The sequence below is a fragment of the Scyliorhinus torazame genome, chromosome 8, assembly GCF_047496885.1.
Source record: "Scyliorhinus torazame isolate Kashiwa2021f chromosome 8, sScyTor2.1, whole genome shotgun sequence".
NCBI lineage: Eukaryota > Metazoa > Chordata > Chondrichthyes > Carcharhiniformes > Scyliorhinidae > Scyliorhinus > Scyliorhinus torazame.
This window is the reverse complement of record NC_092714.1, coordinates 167,810,501-167,828,774: the sequence shown is the minus strand read 5'-3', so window position 1 is coordinate 167,828,774 and position 18,274 is coordinate 167,810,501. Positions and strand designations below refer to the sequence as shown.

The window sequence follows — 18,274 nt, the reverse complement described above, 5'->3', positions numbered from 1 at the left end:
CATGGGTTGGTACCTGGGACTTCGATGTTGTGGCCATTTCAGAGACATGGATTGAGCAGGGACAGGAATGGATGTTGCAGGTTCCGGGGTTTAGGTGTTTTAGTAAGCTCAGAGAAGGAGGCAAAAGAGGGGGAGGTGTGGCGCTGCTAGTCAAGAGCAGTATTACGGTGGCGGAGAGGATGCTAGATGAGGACTCTTCTTCCGAGGTAGTATGGGCTGAAGTTAGAAACAGGAAAGGAGAGGTCACCCTGTTGGGAGTTTTTTATAGGCCTCCTAATAGTTCTAGGGATGTAGAGGAAAGGATGGCGAAGATGATTCTGGATATGAGCGAAAGTAACAGGGTAGTTATTATGGGAGACTTTAACTTTCCAAATATTGACTGGAAAAGATATAGTTCGAGTACAATAGATGGGTCGTTTTTTGTACAGTGTGTGCAGGAGGGTTTCCTGAAACAATATGTTGACAGGCCAACAAGAGGCGAGGCCACGTTGGATTTGGTTTTGGGTAATGAACCAGGCCAGGTGTTGGATTTGGAGGTAGGAGAGCACTTTGGGGACAGTGACCACAATTCGGTGACGTTTACGTTAATGATGGAAAGGGATACGTATACACCGCAGGGCAAGAGTTATAGCTGGGGGATGGGCAATTATGATGCCATTAGACGTGACTTGGGGGGGATAAGGTGGAGAAGTAGGCTGCAAGTGTTGGGCACACTGGATAAGTGGGGCTTGTTCAAGGATCAGCTACTGCGTGTTCTTGATAAGTATGTACCGGTCAGACAGGGAGGAAGGCGTCGAGCGAGGGAACCGTGGTTTACCAAGCAAGTGGAATCTCTTGTTAAGAGGAAGAAGGAGGCCTATGTGAAGATGAAGTGTGAAGTTTCGGTTGGGGCGATGGATAGTTACAAGGTAGCGAGGAAGGATCTAAAGAGAGAGCTAAGACGAGCAAGGAGGGGACATGAGAAGTATTTGGCAGGAAGGATCAAGGAAAACCCAAAAGCTTTCTATAGGTATGTCAGGAATAAGCGAATGACTAGGGAAAGAGTAGGACCAGTCAAGGACAGGGATGGGAAATTGTGTGTGGAGTCTGAAGAGATAGGCGAGATACTAAATTAATATTTTTCGTCAGTATTCACTCAGGAAAAAGATAATGTTGTGGAGGAGAATGCTGAGCCCCAGGCTAATAGAATAGATGGCATTGAGGTACGTAGGGAAGAGGTGTTGGCAATTCTGGACAGGCTGAAAATAGATAAGTCCCCGGGACCTGATGGGATTTATCCTAGGATTCTCTGGGAGGCCAGGGAAGAGATTGCTGGACCTTTGGCTTTGATTTTTATGTCATCATTGGCTACAGGAATAGTGCCAGAGGACTGGAGGACAGCAAATGTGGTCCCTTTGTTCAAAAAGGGGAGCAGAGACAACCCCGGAAACTATAGACCGGTGAGCCTCACGTCTGTAGTGGGTAAAGTCTTGGAGGGGATTATAAGAGACAAGATTTATAATCATCTGGATAGGAATGATATGATCAGGGATAGTCAGCATGGCTTTGTGAAGGGTACGTCATGCCTCACAAACCTTATTGAGTTCTTTGAGAAGGTGACTGAACAGGTAGACGAGGGTAGAGCAGTTGATGTGGTGTATATGGATTTCAGCAAAGCGTTTGATAAGGTTCCCCACGGTCGGCTATTGCAAAAAATACGGAGGCTGGGGATTGAGGGTGATTTAGAGATGTGGATCAGAAATTGGCTAGCTGAAAGAAGACAGAGGGTGGTGGTTGATGGGAAATGTTCAGAATGGAGTACAGTCACAAGTGGAGTACCACAAGGATCTGTTCTGGGGCCGTTGCTGTTTGTCATTTTTATCAATGACCTAGAGGAAGGCGCAGAAGGGTGGGTGAGTAAATTTGCAGACGATACTAAAGTCGGTGGTGTTGTCGATAGTGTGGAAGGATGTAGCAGGTTACAGAGGGATATAGATAAGCTGCAGAGCTGGGCTGAGAGGTGGCAAATGGAGTTTAATGTAGAGAAGTGTGAGGTGATTCACTTTGGAAGGAATAACAGGAATGCGGAATATTTGGCTAATGGTAAAGTTCTTGAAAGTGTGGATGAGCAGAGGGATCTAGGTGTCCATGTACATAGATCCCTGAAAGTTGCCACCCAGGTTGATAGGGTTGTGAAGAAGGCCTATGGAGTGTTGGCCTTTATTGGTAGAGGGATTGAGTTCCGGAGTCGGGAGGTCATGTTGCAGCTGTACAGAACTCTGGTACGGCCGCATTTGGAGTATTGCGTACAGTTCTGATCACCGCATTATAGGAAGGTCGTGGAGGCTTTGGAGCGGGTGCAGAGGAGATTTACCAGGATGTTGCCTGGTATGGAGGAAAAATCTTATGAGGAAAGGCTGATGGACTTGAGGTTGTTTTCGTTGGAGAGAAGAAGGTTAAGAGGAGACTTAATAGAGGCATACAAAATGATCAGGGGGTTGGATAGGGTGGACAGTGAGAGCCTTCTCCCGCGGATGGATATGGCTGGCACGAGGGTACATAACTTTAAACTGAGGGGTAATAGATATAGGACAGAGGTCAGAGGTAGGTTCTTTACGCAAAGAGTAGTGAGGCCGTGGAATGCCCTACCTGCTACAGTAGTGAACTCGCCAACATTGAGGGCATTTAAAAGTTTATTGGATAAACATATGGATGATAATGGCATAGTGTAGGTTAGATGGCTTTTGTTTCGGTGCAACATCGTGGGCCGAAGGGCCTGTACTGCGCTGTATTGTTCTATGTTCTATGTTCTATGGGAAAAGTGAGATGTTCGCGATCCAGGCAAGGGGGCAGGAGAGGTGACTGGGGGAGCTGCCGTCTAGAGTGGTAGGGGGAAGCTTTCGGTACCTAGGCATCCAGGTGGCACGGGAATGGGAACGGCTACATAAGTTAAATTTGACCCGACTAGTAGACCAAATGAAGGAAGACTTCCGAAGGTATGACATGCTCCCGTTATCACTGGCTGGGAGGGTACAGACAGTGAAAATGACGGTCTTCCCGAGATTCCTGTTTGTTTTTCAGTGTCTCCCCATCTTTATTCCATGGGCCTTTTTTAAACGGGTAAACAAGGTGATCTCTGGCTTTGTATGGGTGGGTAAGACCCGCGAGGAAAAAAGGGGATGCTGGGGCGTAGCTGGGGGGAGGGCGGGCTGGCGCTGCTGAACATTAGTAATTATTATTGGACAGCAAATATAGCCATGAATAGGAAGTGGGTGGTGGGGGGTGGTCGATGTGGGAGCGAGTAGAGGCGGCTTGATGTAAGTGCACGAGTCTGCCGTTCCCGCCGGCACGGTACTCCACCAGCCCCGTGGTGGTAGCGGCCCAGAGAGTCTGGGGGCAATGGAGGAGACATGTGGGAGCAGAGGGAGCATCGGTCTGGTCTCCAATCTGCAATAATCATCGGTTTGCCCCGGGGAGGCTGGATGGAGGGTTTCGGAGATGGCAAAGTGCAGGGTTCGAGAGGATGGGAGATCTGTTTATAGAGGGGAGCTTTCCCAGCCTGAGGGAGATGGAGGAGAAATTTGAATTGATGGGTGGGAATGAGTTTAGGTACCTACATGCGCAAGATTTCCTATGCAGGCAGGTCTCAACCTTCCCGCTCCTACCACCAAGGGCCATACAGGACAGGGTAGTTTACAGAATATGGGTGGGTGAAGGGAGTTATAAAGAACTCATGGGGTCAGAGGAAATGTAGACCGAGGAGCTGAAACACTAATGGAAACAGGAGTTAGGAGGAGAGATAGAGGATGGTCTCTGATGTGTTGGGAGGCTGGGTCGATGTGGACTGCACTTGATGCAGTGTAGCGCGAGACAGACCTCCAACACTTGATAAGATGCAACACGATTTTATTTAACATCTAAACTATTATACATGTTCAACTGTGGGTTGACACTATGCTGACTTGACTGGAGACCTGATACTAACCTAACCAGACTTACTAGCTACCACATGGTGTTTGCACTGGCCAGCTCACTAACTCTGACTGTCTCAGAGGCTGGATCCCGAGACAGTGGGAAAACTGGTGCCCTCTGACTTTATAGTGGTCGTGTCCTGTCTGGTGATTGGCTGCTCTGTTCTGTGTGCTTACTGGTCATCCTGTGTGTCAATTACTGCCTGTCTGCACTCCATTGTATACATAGATGTATATTATGACAGTCTCTGGGCGGATGCATTGAGTAGAATCAACAAGTCCACAACATGTGCCAGGCTCAGCCTGATACTGTTTAAGGTCGGTAACCGGGCACACATGACAGTGGCCTGGATGAGCAGGTTCTTTGGGGTAGAAGACAGGTGTGCAAGGTGTGCGGGAGGACCAGTGAACCATGTTCATATGTTCTGGGCATGCCCGAAGTTTAGGAGATTCTGGCAGGGGTTTGCGGATGTCATGTCCACGGTGTTAAAAACAAGGGTGGCACCGACTCCAGAGGTGGCGATTTTCAGAGTGTCGGAAGATCTGAGAATCCAGGAGGAGAAAGAGGCAGACGTTCTGGTCTTTGCCTCCCTGGTAGCCCGGAGATGACTACTATTAGCTTGGAGGGACTCAAAGCCCCCAAAGTCAGGGACCTGACTATCTGACATGGCTAGCTTTCTCTATCTGGAGAAAATCAAGTTCACCCTGAGAGGGTCAATGTCAGGGTTCGTCCGGAGGAGGCAGCCGTTCGTCGACTTCTTTGGGGAAAATTAACCGTCAGCAGAGAAGGGCGGGGGAGTAGGGGGGGCGGGGGGTTAGTTTAGTTTAGATTAGTGTGTAAGAAAAGTGGGACCTGTAAGGGAGGAAGACGGCCTTTGCACTACGTTTATATTTACATGTACACTGTTTCTTTGGTCATTGTTATAAAATCATAAATACCTCAATAAAAATGTTTATATATATATATATATTTTTTAATTAAACAAGATGTACCAAGAGAGTAACAGAGTAACAGTAAGAGAGTAACATGTATTGAGGTACATGTTGTATTATCATACATGATAACGGGTAGCACGGTAGCACAGTGTGTGCAGGTTAGGTGGATTGGCCATGCTAAATTGCCCTTCGTGTCCAAAAAGGTTAAGTGGGGTAATTGAGTTACGGAGTTAGGGTGGAAGCATGGGCTTGAGTAGGGTTCTCTTTCCAAGGGCCGGTGCAGACCCGATGAGCCGAATGGCCTCCTTCTGCACTGTAAATTCTATGATGGTAATGGAAGGGCTAATGATGGACTCATGGTAGCACAGTGTCCCAGGTTTGATTCCCGCTTGGGTCACTGTCTGTGCATTCTCCCTGTGTTTGCGTGGGTTTTCTCTGGGTTCTCCGGTTCCCTCCCACAAGTCCCGAAAGATATGCGTGTTAGGGGAATTTCACATTCTGAATTCTCCCTCTGTGTACCCGAACAGGCGCCGGAGTGTGGCGACTAGGGAATTTTCGCAATCACTTCATTGCAGTGGTAATGTAAGCCTACTTGTGACAATAATAGAGATTATTATTATGAAGTGTGTCCAGACAGCCACTAGAGGGAGGAATCCTAGAAGTATATAAGGGATGACGCTGAGCCTTATGGGTCAGAAAGTTGGAAGCGGTGGTAGGTGCAGGAGCTGGCTAGGAGTACTGAATTTAGTGAGAGAACATGAGAGTAGTTGATGAGTTAGTGAGTTTGATGTTAGATGAGTATAGTTTAATATGTGTTTAAACAACTGTTAGTTCTTTGGGATAAGTGTCGAATCCAATTGTAGTGTTAAATAAATAGTTTTGTTAGTTTACAAGACTCGTTGTTCTCTGATCAACTACACACCAAAACCATCTGGTTAGAGCAAGGCAGAGAACAAGACAGTGACACAGAGTGTAACAGTGATTAGTATTGAGGGACACAATCAGTAACAGATTATTATTGAGTGACACAGAGTGCAACAGTGATTAGTATTGAGGGACACAATCTGTAACAGATTATTGTTGAGTGACACCAAGTGTAACAGTGATTAGTATTGAGGGACACAATCAGTAACAGATTATTATTGAGTGACACAGAGTGTAACAGTGATTAGTATTGAGGGACACAATCAGTAACAGATTATTATTGAGTGACACAGAGTGCAACAGTGATTAGTATTGAGGGACACAATCAGTAACAGATTATTATTGAGTGACACAGAGTGTAACAGTGATTAGTATTGAGGGACACAATCAGTAACAGATTATTATTGAGTGACACAGAGTATAACAGTGATTAGTATTGAGGGACACAGAGTAACTGAGATGATTATTGAGGGTCACAGAGAGTAAGAGTGATTTGTATTGAGGGACACAGAATTCAACAGCTTTGACAAAGAGTCATTGGACTCGAAACATTAGCTCTTTTCTCTCCCTACAGATGCTGCCAGACTTGCTGAGATTTTCCAGCATTTTCTCTTTCGTTTCAGAATCCAACAATGATTAGTATTGAGATACAAAGTGAGTAACAGCGAGTAACTGAGATTGGTATTGAGGGATTCAGAGAGTAACAGTGATTAGTATTGAGTTAGTGGAGAGTAACAGGGATTGTTAATGAGTTATGGGGAGAGTAAAAAGGATCAGCCTGGGATAACACATATTTGAGCAAGTAATGTCAGGATGTTTTGAACTTTTTATAATCCGGTCCAGCCCTCATTGGGATGTGTTTTTTTTCCCCAGATAAGACGGGAACATGTCCTCCGAAATCGTCTGGAGGTGGAGTATGCGCAGAATTATGTACAGATGATTTTGACTGTCCTGGGAGTGAGAAATGCTGCAGTAATGGATGTGGCCATTCTTGTATCAGCCCCCGGAAAGGTAGAACACAAGATCCAGACACACAGAGAACATCACTGCATTGATGTGATTGACACAGAGTAACAATGATTGTCCATGAGAGAGTGAGAGTAATAATGAGAGGCAGTGAGATAGAATGGGAATAATAATGAATTACAGTGAGATAGAGTGAAAGTAATAATAAGTGACAGGGAGATAGAGTGGGAGTAACAGTGAGTGACAGTAAGATAGAGAGAGTAACCATGAGTCGCAGTTATTGAGTGTAATAGTGAGTGGCAGTGAGATAGAGTAAGAGTAATAATGAGTGGCAATGACATAGATTGAGAATAATAAAGTGGCATTGAGATAGAGTGAGAGTAACACTGAGTGTCAGTCAGATTGAGTGAGAGTAATAATGAGCAGCAATTAGATATAGTAAGAAAATAGTGAGTGGAAATGAGATAGAGTGAGATTAACAGCGAGATAGAGTAAGAGTAATAGCGATTGGCAGTGAGTTAGAGTGATAGTAATAGTGGGTGGCAGTTAGATAGAGTAAGAGTAATAGTGAGTGAGGACTTCTGCTTGTGACCATGGAGTGATTGGTCACATAAAGGGCTGTTCCTGTTCAAAGTCATAGAAAAGGGCTCTTTTTACCCAGATCCGGGTGGAATTTTGATGAAAGGCATAGGTGAATGTTAGAGGAGTAGTTTACCCCTGGAATGGTATGTCTTCTGATCACCAGACCCGGCAGAAAACAGTGAGAGGTTTGGCTGGAAAGTTGAAACAGTCTTGTGCTTCACAGACTGTCTCTTCCAGCATGCAGGTGGGGGAGGGGCAAGCTGTAAGGCCCAGATACAGGAACTGATGACTTTTATCAAGGAAGAATTCCATAAACAGAGGAAAGAAATGCATGAGGATCATGCAAAGGCCATTGCAGAAGCTGTGGCACCCCTGCAGAGTACTTTGGAGCAGATGGAGAGGTGTTTGAAGGTGCAGGGGTCACAGATTCGGGAGATTGATGGAGTGATCTCGGACCACAGCGATCGTGTGGTGGCTCTGGAGGCAGAGGTGGAGCTCCTAGGAGACCTTTGTAAAACGCTGAGGGCAAAGGTTGAGGAGCAGGAGAATACCTTGAGAAGACAGAACCTATGAATAGTGGGCCTGCCTGAAGGAGTGGAAAGTGTGAGTGCCACGAGGTACGTCTCGAGGATGCTGGCGGGACTGGTGGCAGAAGGGGTGCTAGATAAGGCACCTGAAGTGGACCGAGAGCATAGGTCTCTGAGGCAAAAGCCTAGAGCTGGGGAGCCGCCACGGGCGGTGATCGTGAGACTCCATAAATCTGTGGAGAAAGAGAAAATTCTACGGTGGGCCAGGGAGAAGCGTAGCTGCGACTGGGAGGGAAATAATGTCTGGATTTATCAGGACATCGGAATGAGTTGGCAAAACGGCGGGCAGGTTTCAACAAGGCCAAGGCGGTGCTGTGCCGGCGGCAGATCAGGTTTGGGGTGCTCTACCCGACGTTCGGAGGCCGGGAGCATTATTTTGAGACCCCAGAAGCGGCCGAAGACTTCATTAAGGAGCATAAACTGGGGGAGAACTGAGAGGACAATGCTTGGGAACCGGGGTGCTGGCACGATGTAATGGTCGGGAGCATGTTTGAAGTGGGTGTAGGGATTGGGGGATTTTTGCCTTTTTTGTGGGGGGTGGGTTTCTGTTCAATGTTGAGATTGTAAGGAGTTGTAGGGGTGAAACGTTTATGTGGGGATGGATGATCCCATCCCCACTCCTGTTTTATGGGACTGTTTGTGTTTAACATCTGTTTGTTTGCTTTTGGAGAAGGCTACCTGGAGTTCAGGAGAAGTCCTTGTTTGGGTGGGGGAGGGTAAGGCCAGCAGGAGGCCTTCTTCTTTGAGCTGAGGAGTGGGGGGTGAGAGGGAGAGGGAAGTCATTAGGCTGTGCCTTTGGGCAGGGGCAGCCGCTCTAGCAGGTAATGCTGGTGAATGGAAGTGAGGTGGTGGGGGAGAAGGCCAAGAGGGTGGCGAAGTGGGGGGGGAAGAAAGGGAAGGGGAAAAGTGGGGTGGGGGGGGGGGGGGTTTCTGCGACGTGGCAGGGGGTGAGAGATGATGTGGTCAAGGGCGAAGAAAGGGACCATCTGGGATGGGATAGGTACAGAGTGGAATTAAAGGGGCAGGAGTTAAGTGAGGAAGATGACGGACGGTAGAGGGGATTGGAGGCGAAAGCCTCCGGTAAGGTTGGTAACGTGGAACGTCCGGGGACTGAATGGGCCGGTTAAAAGGTCGCGGGTGTTCACGCACCTCAGGAGCTTGAAAGCAGGGGTTGTCTTTTTGCAGGAGACACACCTCCGTGTGAAGGACCAGGTTAGGTTAAGGGAGGGGTGGGTCAGGCAGGTTTTTCACTCGGGGTTTGATTTGAAATCGAGGGGTGTGGCAATTTTAATGAGCAAAAAATGGGATTCGTGAGTGCGAAGGAGGTGAGGGATCCAGGTGGGAGATATGTGATTGTGACTGGGGTATTGGAAGGGGCACCGGTAGTGTTGGTAAATGTGTATGCTCCAAATTGGGAGGATGTGGGTTTTATGAGGGGGTTGCTGGCAGCAATCCCGGATTTGGCCAAGTACCAGTTAATCATGGAGGAGATTTTAACTGCGTCCTGGAACCGAGGGTGGATAGATCGAGCCCCAGGTCGATGGGTAGGGTACAAATGGCAAGGGAGCTGGGGAAGTTTATGGAGAGGTTGGGTATGGTGGATCCATGGCGCTTTCAGAACCCAGGGGGAAGGGAGTATTCCTTCTTTTCACATGTCTATAAGGTGTATTCGAGGATTGATTACTTTGTAGTGAGTCGGGAGATTTTGGTTGGGGTGGAGGGGTCAGAGTATGTGGGGATAGTTATCTCGGACCATGCACCCCACTGGCTAGATATTCAGTTCAGTACGGGACGAGAGCAGAGGCCGGGGTGGAGGTTTGACTCGGGGCTGTTGGTGGATGGAGGTTTTTGTGATAAGGTGTGGTTGGCGATTAGGGATTATGTGGAGTTCAATCAGAATGGGGAGGTGTCAGCGGGCATTTTTTGGGAAGTACTGAAGGCAGTGGTCCGGGGAGAAATTATCTAATTTGCGGTCCGTGCGAATAAGGAAAGGAGGGCGGAACATGACCGTCTAGTGAGCGAGATAGTGGAGGTCAACAGAGAAAATTTGAGGGTGCCCACCGTGGAGGGCTTGGCGAGGAGGAAAAAGATGCAGGGGCAATTTGACAGGCTGACAACAGGAAGGGCGGTAGGGCAACTGTGTAGGGCAAGAGGGGTGCAGTACGAGTATGGGGAGAAGGCGAGCCGCATGCTGGCGCACCAGCTGCGGAGGCAGGCTGCGTCCTGGGAAATATTGAAGATCCGGACTGGGGCTGGGTTTGTGGTGTCAGAGCCAGGGAAGGTAAATGAGGCATTTACAGAGTATTACCAGGGACTTTATGAGGCAGACCCAGGAGGAGATGAGGGGGACATGGGGTGGTTTCTGGACGAGCTGGAATTTCCCCAGGTGGAGGAAGCAAAGAGGCAGGTGTTGGAGGAGCCCCAGGGGCTCAGGGAGGTGCTGGATAATATCAGGGGTAAGAAATCGGGGAAGGCCCCTGGGCCGGGTGGGTACCCGGCAGAATTTTCTAAGGAATTTGCGGCGGACCTGGCACCACATCTGTTGGGGGTGTTTAATGAAGCACTGGAGAAGGGTGAGTTGCCGGAGACGATGACGCAGGCAGTAATCACACTAATCCCCAAAAAAGGGAAGGATCCAGTGGAATGTGGGTCGTATAGACCCATATCACTATTGAACACGGATGTGAAAATATTGGCTAAGTTGTTGGTGGGGAGGATGGAGGATTGTGTCCCGGGGTGGTTGCAGAAGACCAAACAGGCTTCATGAAGGGTAGGCTGCTCGCGAGTAATATGAGACGGCTGTTGAATGTGGTGATGAATCCGTCGAGGGCTCTGGTACTGGAGATGGTGGTGTCCATGGACGCGGAGAAAGCATTTGATCGGGTGGGGTGGCGGTACTTGTTCGAAGTTTTGGGAAGGTTTGGGTTCGGGCCGAGATTTGTGGCATGGGTGCGGTTGCTGTATGTGGCGCCAAGAGCGAGGGTGAGGACGAATGATATGAGCTCACAAAGCTTTGACTTACACAGGGGTACGAGGCAGGGGTGCCTGCTGTCGCCACTGCTGTTTGCGCTGGCCATAGAGCCATTGGCGATGGCTCTCATGGGGTTGGCAGAGTGGCAGGGGATAATGAAGGGACAGAGGGAGAATTGGGTGTCGCTCTATGCCGATGACCTCTTGCTGTATGTTTCGGATCCGTTGGGGAGTATGGGAAGGATTATGGGCCTGTTGGGAGGTTTGGAGGGGTCTCGGGCTACAAGCTGAATGTAGGGAAAAGCGAGGTATTCCCGGTGAATGAGCTGGCACAGCGGGCTAATTTAGGGGGGATGCCATTTACGGTAGCGAGGGATAGGTTTAGGTACTTGGGGATTCAGGTAGCGAGGGAATGGATGGGACTCCATAAGTGGAACTTAACGAAGCTGGTGGAGGAGGCCAGGGAGGATCTTAAGAGGTGGGATACACTGCACTTAACATTGGTGAAAATGAATATTCTGCCGAGGTTCTTGTTTATCTTTCAGGCTCTCCCGATCTTTATACCAAAGGCCTTTTTTCGGAAAGTGGACACAATCATCTCTGACTTTGTATGGGCGGGGAAGGTGCCGCGGGTGGGGAGGACCCTGCTACAGAGGCAGCAAGGGGGGTTGGTGTTGCCAAACTTGCTTCATTATTATTGGGCGGCGAATGTGGACAAGGTGCGGCGGTGGTGGGAAGAAGGGGTTGTGTGGGTTAGGATGGAGGAGGAATTTTGTAAGGGGTCTAGTTTGAGGGCTATGGGTGATGGCAGCATTGCCAATGGCTCCGAGTAGGTATTCAGGGAGCCCAATGGTGCAGTCCATGGTGAATATATGGAATCAGCTGAGGAGGCATTTTAGGGTGGAAGGGATGTCGGTGCTAACACTGCTTTGCAAGAATCATGGGTTTGAGCCGGGGGGGATGGATAGTGTATACAAGAGGTGGAGGGAAGTGGGGCTGGTCAAGGTGAGGGATTTGTATTTGGAGAAAGGGTTCGTCAGTCTGGAGGAGCTAAGGTAGAGCTGCCAACGGGTGGTGAGTTCAGGTATCTACAGGTTAGGGACTTTGCACGAAAGGTCTGGAAGGGGTTCCCTAGATTGCCGGGATACACCCTGCTGGAGCGACTGCTGCTTCCAGATGTGGAAGGGGAGGGAAGAATTGGGGATATATATAAGTGGCTGTGGGAGCAGTGAGGCGGGAGGGTGGTGAAGATCAAGGAGAAATGGGAAGCAGAGTTGGGAATGGAGATCAATTGGGGAGTATGGAGTGAGGCACTGCGAAGGGTAAACGGGACCTCGTCTTGTGCAAGGATGAACCTGATACAGTTTAAGGTGGTGCACAGGGTGCATATGACTCGGGCGAGAATGAGTGGGTTCTTCCAGGGGGTAGCAGATGAGTGTGAGTGGTGTGGGCGGGGGCCAGCGAATCATGCGCACATGTTTTGGGGTTGTGAAAAATGGGAAGATTCTGGGCGGGTGTGTTCACGGTCTTCGCCAGGATAATGGAGGAGGGAGTGGACCCGGACCCTTTGGTGGCGATATTTGGGGTTTCAGAGAAGCCGGAGCTCATGGAGAGGAAGAAGGCCGGCGTCTTGGCCTTCGCCTCTCTGATTGCACTGTAGCGAATTTTGCTGGAGTGGCGGTCGGCATCGCCACCGGGGGTAGCAGCATGGTTGGGTGACCTTTACGACTTCCTGCGGTTAGAGAAGATAAAGTATGAGCTAAGGTGGGGGATGTTTGTGACCGTGTTTGAGGAGCTGTTCGTCGCGGGGAAGAATGTTTCCCGGGGTGTTTAGTGAGTGAGAGTGAGAGAGAATGAGAGTAACAGTTATTGGCAGAGTGTTAGAGTGAGAGTAACAGTGATTGGCAGTCAGATAGCGTTAGATTAATAGTGATTGGCAGCGAGATAGAGTGAGAGTAATAGTGATTGGCAGTGAGATAGAATGAGAGTAATAGTCATTGGCAGCGAGATAGAGTGAGAGTAATAGTGATTGGCAGTGAGACAGAATGAGAGTGACAGTGAGATAGCGTGAGATAAATAGTGAGTGATAGTGAGATAGAGAACGTATAGACAGATGAGATAGATAGAGTTATAGGGAGTGGCAGTGCGCTAGACTGAGAGTAACAGTGAGTGTAAAGAACAAAGAACAAAGAACAATACAGCACAGGAACAGGCCCTTCGGCCCTCCAAGCCTGTACCGGTCATGATACCACCATAGTGAGTGGCAGTGAGATACAATGAGAGAAGTAGAGATTGCAGTGAGATAGAGTGAGAGAGTAATAGCAAGTGGCAGTGCGATAGAGTGAGAATCATCATGAATGGCAGTGAGCTAGAATGAGAGTAATAATGAGTGGCAATGAGAGTAATAGTGAGCTGTGGTGAAATAGAGTGAGTGTAATAATTAGTGGCATTGACATAGAGTGAGAGCAATAGTCAGTGGCAGTGAGATGAAGTGAGAGAAACAGAGATTGGTAGTGTTCCCGTGAGAGTGACAGTGAGTGGCAGTGAGATAGAGTAATAATGAGTGCCAGTGGAATAGTCTGAGAGTAATAGTGAGTGGCATTGAGATGGACTGATAGTAAGAGTGAATTGCAGTGAGATAGACTGAGAGTAACCATAAGTGGCAGTGAGAGAGAGAGAGTAACCATGAGTGGCAGTGAGTGTGGCTAATAATGAGTGGCATCAGATGGAGTGAGAGTAACAGTGAGTGGTAGTGAGATAGAGTGAGAGTAACAATGAATGGCAGTGAGACTGAGTGGGAGTAATAGTGATAGGCAGTGATATAAAGTGGGAAAAATAATAAGTGCCAGTGAGATTCAGTGAGAGTAATATTGAATGGTAGTGAGGTAGATTGAGAGTATTAGTGAGTGGCAGTGAGACAGAGTGACAGTGGCCCTAGAGTGAAAGTAACAGAGAGTGACAGTGAGATAGTGAGGGTAATAGTGAGTGACAGTGCGATAGAGTGAGAGTTAGAGAATGGCAGTATAATAGAGTGAGAGTAACAGGGATTGTAGTAGTGAGTGGCAGTAAGATACAGTGAGAGAAGCAGAGATTGCCAGTGAGATATAGTGAGAGTACTAGCCAATGGCAGTAAGATAGCATGGAAATCATAGGAGTGACAGTGCGATAGAGTGAGAGTATTAGCGAGTGGCAGTAAGATAGAGAGAGTAACCGTGAGTGGCAGTGAATGGGCAGCATGGTGGCACAGTGGTTAGCACTGCTGCCTCACGGCACCGAGGCCCCATGTTTGATCCTGGCTCTGGGTCACTGTCCATGTGGAGTTTGTACATTCTCGTCGTGTTTGTGTGGGTTGCGCCCCCACAACCCAAAGGTGTCCAGAGTAGGTGGATTGGCCACGCTAAATTGCCCCTTAATTGGAAAAAATGAATTGGGAACTCTAAATATAATTTTAAAAGTGAGTGGCAGTGAGTGAGGGTAACAGTAAGTGGCATGGGATAGAGTGAGAGTATCAGTGAGATAGAGTAAGAGTAATAATGAGGTCCAGTAAGATTGGATGGGAGTAATAGTGAGTGGCAGTGAGATAGTGAGAGTATTAACTAATGGCAGTGAGAAAAAGAGTGAAAGTAATGAGTTGCAGTGAAGTAGAGTGAGAGTTGCAGTGATTGGTAGAGAGTTAGAGTAACAGTGATTGGCAGTGAGATAGAGTGGGAGTATTAGCGAGGGACAGTGAGGTAGAAATTAGAGTATTAGTGAGAGGCCGTGAACTAGAGTGAGTGTAATAGTGAGGAGCAGTGAGAGAAAGTGGGAGAAATAATGTGTCAGTAAGATTCAGTGAGAGTAATTGTGAGTGGCAGTGAGATAGAGTTAGAGTAACACTGATAGGCAGTGAGAGAGAGTAAGAGTAATAGTGATTGGCAGTGAGTCAGCATGAGAGTAATAATGAATGGCAGTGAGAGAGAGTGAGTGCAATAGAGAGTTGCAGTGAGATAGAGTGAGAATAATAGTGAATGGTAGTGAGATAGAGTAAGAGTAACCATTATTGTCAGAGGGTTAGAGTGAGAGTAACAGTGATTTTTTTTTGTTTTGTTTTTTATAAATTTAGAGTAACCAATTATTTTTTTCCAATTGAGGGGCAATTTAGCGTGGCCAATCCACCTAGCCTGCACATCTTTGGGTTGTGGGGGTGAGACCCACACAAACACGGGGAGAATGTGCAATTTCCACATGGAAAGTGATCGGGGCGGGGATCAAACCCGGGTCCTCAGTGCTGTGAGAGCCCAGTGCTAACCATTGCACCATTGTGCTGCCCCAAGTGTAACAGTGATTAGCAGTAATATAGTGTTAGATTAACAGTGATTGGCAGTGAGATAGAATGAGAGGAATAGTCAGTGACAGTGAGATAGAGTGAAAGTTGTAGAGAGTGGATGTGTGAAGGAGTGAGAGTAACAGTGAGTGTAGGAGTGAATGGTAATGAGTACAGTGAGAGAAGCAGAGATTGCAATGAAATACAGTGAGAGTAATAGCAAGTGGCAGTAAGATAAAGGTGAGTGTAATAGTGAAGGGCAGTGAGAGAAAGTTAGAGAAATAATAAGTGCCAGTGAGAGTACTTGTGAGTGGCAGTGAGATAGAGTGAGAGTAACAGTGATAGGTGGTGAGAGAGAGTAATAGTGATTGGCAGTGAGTTAGAGTGAGAGTAATAATGGGTGGCAGTTAGATAGACTGAGAGTAATAGTGAGTGGCAGTGAGAGAGTGAGTGGCAGTGAGAGAGTGAGTGCAATAGAGAGTTGCAGTGATGTAGAGTGAGTGTAATAGTAAGTTGTAGTGATATAGAGTGAGAGGAACAGTGATTGTCAGAGAGTTGGAGTGAGAGTAACAATGATAGGCAGTCATCTAGTGTTAGATTAACAATGATTGGCAGTGAGATAGAATGAGAGTAATAGTCAGTGACAGTGCGAGAGAGTGAGAGTTATCGAGAGTGGCAGTGCGATAGAGTGAGAGTAACAATGGGTGCGTAGTGAGTGGTGGTGAGATACAGTGAGAGAAGCAGAGATTGGCAATGAGATAGAGTGAGAGTAATAGCAAGTGGCAGTGAGATAGAGTGAGAATCATGGTGAGTGGCAGTGAGATGGAGTGAGAGTAATAGTTAGTGGCAGTGAGATAGAGTGAGAATTCTACTGAGTAGAAGTGAGAAAGAGGGACTTCCGGGTGCGGCGATGACCAGCTGAGTCGCACGTTTCGGCAGCTCCCGGTGAAACGGACTTTTGGGCTCTTGATAGGAGCCCCAACGGCAATTTTGACGGCTAAAAACACTGTGCGGTAAACCAGAAGGGAATCCCCCCTGGATACGGATGAAAAAAGGAGAAAGTGGCCGGATTGCAGTGGATCCTTTAGAACAGCGGCAAGGAAGGCAAGCAAAAACCAAGATGGCGTCGGAAGGTGGCAGTTTAACATGGGGCCCTGAACAACAAGAGTTCTTGAAATGCTGTGTGGAAGAGCTCAAAAAGGAAATGAAGAAAGAGCTGTTGGCCCCGATACTACAGGCGATCGAAGGGCTAAAGGAGGAACAAAAGACCCAGGAGCGGGAGCTTCGGGTCGTGAAGGCAAAGGCAGCCGAGAATGAGGACGACATAAAGGGCCTGGTGGTGAAGACGGAGACGCATGAGGCACATCAGAAACGATGTGTGGAAAGGTTGGAGGCACTGGAGAACAACGCAAGGAGGAACAACCTGAGGATTCTTGGTCTTCCTGAAGGTGCGGAGGGAGCGGACGTCGGGGCATATGTGAGCACGATGCTGCACTCGTTAATGGGAGCGGAGGCCCCGGCGGGTCCGTTGGAGGTGGAGGGAGCATACCAAGTGATGGCGCGAGGACCGAGAGCAGGAGAAATTCCCAGAGCCATAGTGGTGAGATTCCTCCGTTTTAAGGATAGAGAAATGGTCCTTAGATGGGCAAAGAAAACTCGGAGCAGTAAATGGGAGAACGCGGTGATCCACGTTTATCAAGACTGGAGTGCAGAGGTGGCGAGAAGGAGGGCGAGCTTTAATCGGGCCAAGGCGGTGCTTCATAAAAAGAAGATAAAATTTGGAATGCTGCAACCGGCAAGACTGTGGGTCACATATCGAGGGAGGCACCACTACTTTGAGACGGCGGATGAAGCGTGGACTTTTATTGTGGGAGAAAAACTGAAATGAGCGGGTTATTAAAAAGAAAGTTTGAACAAAGTGGTGGGGCGAATGTGGGGGGCGAAGAGGGGGGTTAAAAAGGGGGGAAAGAGGAGTTTTATGTACTAATCCTGCGATGTGGTAACTTTTCTCTCTTCCACAGGTGGTGATGGGGGGAGGAGGGGAGGTGGAGGAGATGGGGCGTTGGCCATTGGGGGCGGGGCCAAGGGAGAAGCGCGGGCTTGGTTCCCGCGCTATGATAATCATGGCGGGAATAGAGAAGCAGGAAGGAGGGGGCGTCGCACGGTGCGAGCCGAGGTCACGGGGGGAAGCCGAGGTCGGCCAGAGTTTGCTGACTTCTGGGAGCAACATGGGGGGAGTAATTACGCTAGCGGGGGATCTAGCGGGGGGGGGGGTGGGAGGGGTGAATTACTGGGTTGCTGCTGCTGGGGAGAGGGGGGAGCTGGTATGGGAGGGGATGGGCGGGGGGGCATCGCCTGGGGAGATACAGCTGCGTGGGAACCGGGTGAGTAGCTGGAAAAAGGGGGTGGCTAATCGACAAGGGGGAGGGGTAGGAAGCCCCCCAACCCGGCTGATCACGTGGAACGTGAGAGGGCTGAACGGGCCGATTAAAGAGGGCACGGGTACTCGCACACCTTAAGAAACTTAAGGCAGATGTGGTTATGTTACAGGAAACGCACCTGAAACTGATAGACCAGGTTAGGCTACGCAAAGGATGGGTGGGGCAGGTGTTCCATTCGGGGCTAGATGCGAAAAACAGGGGGGTGGCTATATTAGTGGGGAAGCGGGTAATGTTCGAGGCAAAGACTATAGTGGCGGATAACGGGGGCAGATACGTGATGGTGAGTGGCAAACTACAGGGGGAGACGGTGGTTTTGGTAAACGTATATGCCCCGAACTGGGATGATGCCAATTTTATGAGGCGGATGCTAGGACGCATTCCGGACCTAGAGATGGGAAAGCTGATAATGGGGGGTGATTTTAATACGGTGTTGGAACCAGGGCTGGATAGGTCGAAGTCCAGGACTGGAAGGAGGCCGGCAGCAGCCAAGGTACTTAAAGATTTTATGGAGCAGATGGGAGGTGTAGACCCGTGGAGATTTAGCAGACCGAGGAGTAAGGAGTTCTCGTTTTTCTCCTATGTCCATAAAGTCTACTCGCGAATAGACTTTTTTGT

General features: G+C 48.6%; 1 protein-coding gene across 1 annotated transcript in view; it reads left to right on the top strand.

Annotated features, from left to right (window-relative positions):
- The window catches only part of LOC140428893 (uncharacterized), a 177,888-nt gene that overhangs the window by 75,575 nt on the left and 84,039 nt on the right, over positions 1–18,274 (top strand). Inside the window, exon 3 of the mRNA XM_072515540.1 lies at positions 6,684–6,821. Coding sequence (XP_072371641.1) covers positions 6,684–6,821 — 138 coding nt within the window. The remainder of the gene's footprint in view (positions 1–6,683; positions 6,822–18,274) is intronic.